This window comes from Microtus oregoni, unplaced genomic scaffold (assembly GCF_018167655.1).
Source record: "Microtus oregoni isolate MIOR12 unplaced genomic scaffold, Mior012 000006F_ref0000085, whole genome shotgun sequence".
Lineage (NCBI taxonomy): Eukaryota > Metazoa > Chordata > Mammalia > Rodentia > Cricetidae > Microtus > Microtus oregoni.
In genome coordinates this window covers 45,850,989-45,856,716 of record NW_024543065.1, presented here as the reverse complement: position 1 = coordinate 45,856,716, position 5,728 = coordinate 45,850,989, and the positions used below count along the sequence as shown (strand labels likewise).

The 5,728-nt window shown below is 39.7% G+C and overlaps 1 protein-coding gene across 1 annotated transcript; it reads left to right on the top strand.

Moving 5' to 3' along the window:
- Positions 1-2,301: 2,301 nt before the first annotated feature.
- Zscan4 (zinc finger and SCAN domain containing 4) lies at positions 2,302-5,274 on the top strand. The gene is made up of 3 exons (XM_041654548.1): positions 2,302-2,697; positions 4,333-4,492; positions 4,580-5,274. The coding sequence occupies exons 1-3, from the start codon at positions 2,302-2,304 to the stop codon at positions 5,272-5,274; spliced, it is 1,251 nt and encodes a 416-aa protein (XP_041510482.1).
- Positions 5,275-5,728: the final 454 nt, after the last annotated feature.

Here is a 5,728-nt window from a genome sequence, read left to right as displayed (position 1 = left end):
ACTATGTTCATAGCAGCATTGTTTGTAATAGCCAGAACCTGGAAACAACCTAGATGCCCTTCAACGGAAGAATGGATGAAGAAAGTATGGAATATATACATATTAGAGTATTACTCAGCAGTAAAAAACAAAGACTTCTTGAATTTTGCATACAAATGGATGGAAATAGAAAACTATCCTGAGTGAGGTAAGCCAGACCCAAAAAGAGGAACATGGGATGTACTCACTTATATTTGGTTTCTAGCAATAAATAAAGGACATTGAGCTTATAATTCATGTTCCTAGAGAAGCTAAATAAGGTGAATCCAAAGACAAACACATAGGCATCCTCAGGAATATTAACCTTCATCAGGCGATGAAAGGAGACAGAGACAGAGACCCACACGGGAGCACCGGACAGAAATCTCAAGGTCCAAATCAGGAGCAGAAGGAGACGGAGCACGAGCAAGGAACTCAGGACCACGAGGGGTGCACCCACACACTAAGACAATGGGGATGTTCTATTGGGATCTCACCAAGGCCAGCTGGCCTAGGTCTGAAAAAGCATGGGATAAATCCAGACTAGCTGAACATAGCAGACAATGAGGAATACTGAGAATTCAAGAACAATTGCAGTGGGTTTTTGATCCTACTGCAGGTACTGGCTTTGTGGGAGCCTAGGCAGTTTGAATGCTCACCTTACGAGACCTGGATAGAGGTGGGCAGTCCTTGGGCTTCCCACAGGTCAGGGAACCCTGATTGCTCTTCGAGCAGATGAGGGAGGGGGACTTGATCGGGGGAGGGGGAGGGAAATGGGAAGCGGTTGTGGGGACGAGGCAGAAATACTTAATAAATAAATAAATTTAAAAAAAAATAAAAAAAATAAAAAGAAAATAAAAAAGAAAAGAGAAGCAAAAAAGAAGAAAAAAAAGGTTTAGCAAAATTGTACAAAAATAATTGAATCTTTCATACAACAATTTTTTTATGTTCATTGATAATCATGACTGTTTTTCTATATTCTGGGCTTTAATCAATTAAAGCATGTTTATTAGAAGTCATTGAAAAATGACAGACTTGATATTCCTTCAGTATGGAGATGTCCCCTTTCACTGCAGTTACTGACTATCCTTACTTTGGATGGGTTCTCCTTCCATGGGTTCACCGAGATTTGCATAGAGATTCTGAGCCAGGGCTGAAGGAGGAGTCCATTTGTATCTCAACCAAAGTTTAAAATGTCTTCCCCTGATATGTTAGCGAATGTCTTTTTTTCCTGCTATGTGAATGCTGTTCACCTCGGCTATGCTGAACTTGGTCTTATTAGACTACAAAGCAGTGCTTGAACTTGAGTCCCTAATGCTCACCACAGTGATTATAAGGTCATGGCTGCCACGCCCAGATACAGGAGCTGTGATCCAAGGGAGTGTCTAACTAATTAGCATAACAGATTGGATCCTTGAAGTCAGACACTATAAAAGGACAAAGAGTTTGAGTAGAAGCTCAGTTGAAGCAGAGCACAGGCCTGGAGACACATCAGCACCTAGTGCTTGCTGGAATCAGGCCTGATCTCGCCTAGAAAGAGACCACTTCGGTAAACAGAAACATTTCCCTTCTTTGTGGAGTGGGTATGTGTAGGTTTGTTAATATTGTGGGTCTGGGAGTTGCTGCTTTACAATCAATCGTGGGGAGGTCTCTAAGTTGTGTGGTCTTTTGGAAAACCTTTCTGCTCACACAAATGTGTTGGTCTGTGGCACTTGAAAGGGGAGACACAGGTGGAACATAAAATTCTAGACTCTGCAACAGTAACTTTTACCTTTTCCAAAGGGTTGAGCAGATAACCCTTGGCTTCCATGCAGCTTGCTGTTTTCTCATTTCAGGTCCTCCCATTTTCAAACCAGGATTTTTCTTTCTGTCGGGTAAAGTAATATTATATTGTATTTTTTCTTGTTCTCATCTTTAGAAGAATTTGTGGCCGGGCAGTGGTGGCCCACGCCTTTAATCCCAGAACTCAGGAGGCTAAGGCAGGCCGATCTTTGTGTGTTCGAAGACAGCCTGGTCCACAAGAGCTAGTTCCAGGTCAGGCTCCAAAGCTATTGAGAAACCCTATCTCGATAAACTAAAAATACAATAAAATAATAAAATAATTGGTTTAGAATTCTGAAGTATTTACTTTGAAAAGACTCTTAGTAGACCTGTGACATTAACAAGTGTCTTACCTTTTCATTCATTGCTTTAACCCCTCCACAAATTTCTTAAACAGATCTTCAAGTCACAAGAAAGATACTGAGCTGCCAAAATTGAATATTTCTGAGGATTTTCAGCAGAATGGCTTCACACCTCAAAGACTCCTTTAAGCCCCTGTCACCAGAAAATGGTGGTGAGGCAGAAAACATAGAGTTTATTCAAAGCCGGGTTTCTTCTGTGCAGTGGGAAGAAGACATCTCTAACTCTGCTAGTGTTTGCCTCAACTTTTTCCCAAATGACAATGGCTCCTGTGCAAAGCAGGAGTTGCAAACACTCTGGGAGATGTTTACCTCATGGTTGAAGCCAGAAGAACAGACCAAGGAGCAGATGATTTCCCAGCTGGTCTTGGAACAGTTTCTTAAAATCGGGCATTCCAAAGACAGTTTGGCTGTAAAAGAGTTGTGGGAATCAAGTGGACGAAACCTGGGGAATCTCATGCGGGGACTGACTGACGAGTGCTTGAAGCCACCTGTCATGGTGAGTAGCGTGATTGAGAGGAATAAAAACAGTCCTCTACATTTGGGGAAAATAGGAAGGCTTTATAGTTGTTTATTGATCAGTCTGTAGTGCCCTCTATAAACATACTTACAATGGAGACATCCTACTGCTTTTAATTCACTTCAGGAAAACAGAAAAGAGGCCATGGATTGCATGGTGGAACAAGTTGTATGTAATTTATTTGCAAGTGGCAAGCTACTGGGAGATGATATTAGATAAAATCCTTTGAAGGTTTAGAAAAGAGATAGTCTGGGCTCTAAAGATGGCTCTTTGCTGAGGTTCTCATATTGTAATTATTATAAGGGTCTAAGAACAAGTGAAGAAGACCTCACATTCAAGGGTAGACTTTTCTGTAGTTACAATCAGCCTGTGGGGTCAACCGAAAAATGACAACTTTCGGAGGAGAATGCAAGTTTTTTAATAATAGCTAGAAACACTAGAGAAATATTTAGGTCATCTGGAAAATGATTGGTGAATCAATATCAGAAACATTAGCACATATTTGAATAACTGAGATTTCATTTCCCCCCACACCCACATGGACACATTTGGGTGTTGTTGGGTAAATTTCAGGTGGGGTTACAGAACTGGTTTTTTTTTTTTTTTGGTCATTTTACTGAGATGTTTTGTGGTGTTGTGCAGACTTCTGATGTGCTCTCTCGCTGTCTTTGCTGTCAGGGATGTTGTTCATGATTTTCAATCTGTTTTTAAGAAATTGAAACATAGGTCGAGTTGTAAATTGGAGGAAGTTATGGTCTCTCAACTATGAGTATTACCTAAATAATTTCATCTAGGAGTCTTGGCACACATTTAATATTTTAATCTCTGAGCTATCCTGTGATCCAAGACCTGGGGCACAGAATCCATGGGTATAGTTGTCTTAATGGTTTTCTAAATTATCTAGTACATGTCATTTAGGTCCTGCTGCTAAACTGAAGCAGCAGGATAGTATCATATCCTCTCAAAAACATATTCAACACAGACACACCCATGAGAAATACCTTGGTGTATAATGGTGCAGCAATGCCAATTTAAAAAACTAATAATCTTAAGCAAGATGTAGATCTTTTATAATGTCTGAGTTTGCATTATTCCCATTCACTGACAGAAATAGCCAAGGTGGTGAAGTTCTTCAAACACCCCATACATACTTTTCTAATGCTCGCTCTATAATTCTCTTTCTGAACATACAACCTTGTGAATTTTTCATTAATGTAGCAATTTAGGTATAGTTTTTCTAGCTTTGGTGTGATGAGGGACATTTCCTGGAATAATGAGAATCCTTTCTTTTTGGGGATAGTCACTAATTTTCAATTTAGACAAACTTCATCTTTCCTCATTCAATGCATTGGCCAGCTGAAGATAATGTGGTGGACAGGCATTACTGAAAGCTAGCATATACTATTTCCCTGGGAACAGAGACCTAACACTTGCAAATACACAGTAAATAGTGGCTTTAGGATACATAACTTGGTAAACACAGAATAAAGCCATTGAAAATGAATGTAAGAGAAATGAGGTAACCTATAGTCCAGTGATGCAATGAAATTAGTTAGGGGGCAGGTGTTCTATCATCCAGAATAATTGGCAGTGGTCATCTGGCTTTGTTTACAGGTTCATGTCTCCATGCATGGGCAGGAAGCACTCTTTTCTGAGAACATGACATTAAAAGAAGTCATCCAGCGTTTTAAACAACAACAATTGGCAAGTGCATCAACTTTAGAGAATGAAAGGAGAATCTTGTCAATATCCGAAGACAGATTATTAGCAACAGGTGAGTGTCAGGGAGAGATAGAGAGAAGGGATGTTTTGTGGGTTCACTTCTTATGCACTGATTCACAGACTGTCTTATTTTTCGAAGGACATGAAGACAGTAAAGATGGCCAAAAGTATTCCTGGAACTCTAGTGAAGAAAATGGTTATGTTACTAGTCCTGTAAAAAATGAGATGGATTCGCTTTTCATTATCCAAACAGAATATTTTCATGATCGCAACGAGGGAGCTGTTTCTGATGAAATCCCTCTGGATCTCACAACACGTCAGGACATTGCCAGATACCAGGAAGAATCTCAAAGTTCAGCTTCTTCTGGAGATGTTCCTATGGTGGAGGTACAACCAGAGATTTCCTCCAGCCCATTGCAGACTGAAGACTTCCAGAATCATGCAGCAAACTGCACATGTGAGGGTCATCACGAGAGACTCCACAGAGACCCAAACAAATACAAATGTGAGGAATGTTTCAGGTCCTTCAAATATCCCTCTAATCTTTCAGTTCACAAGAAAGTGCAAAAGAAGGAGAGGTCATTTGTATGTACAACATGTCATAAAGGCTTCTATACTCACTCAGACCTGACAGTCCATGAGATCATACACAAGAAAAAGAAGCCTTTCAAATGTCCTACCTGTGGAAGGTCGTTCAGCCATAAAACCTACCTGCTAATTCATGAGAGGATACATCTAGGAGAGAAGCCCTACACTTGCTCCAAGTGTAACAGTTGTTACCGCCAATCATCCACTTTCCACCGCCATCAGAGGTATTGCCACAAATCAGAATGAACTGTACCCTTCCTCACAAGTAAGAAACAATAAACACTCAGAGGAAGTCAATAACTCAGTTGAGGATGTTGGGAAACCAAAGACAAAACAGATGTTTGAAGGAAACCATAAGACTGTTCAAGAAATAGAAGCAATGAAAATAATACAAACTAGGGGAATTCAGGAAATGGAAATTATAAGTTGGCATACTGCAACCACAGAGTAAAGCATTGCCAACAGAAAACAAAAGATGGAAGAGAAAATCTTATGCATCACTTACAATAAATACTACATATTTTGATTAGAGAAAAATTTAAATCTGCGTTTCTCAACACCTTTAGGGTTTGAATGACCCTTTAATAAATTTTGGCATATCAGATGTCCTGCATATCAGTTACATATGTTGCTATTTATAAATGTTGAAAAATTATAATTCTGAAGAAGTAATAAAAATAATTTTACAGTTGGGTCACAG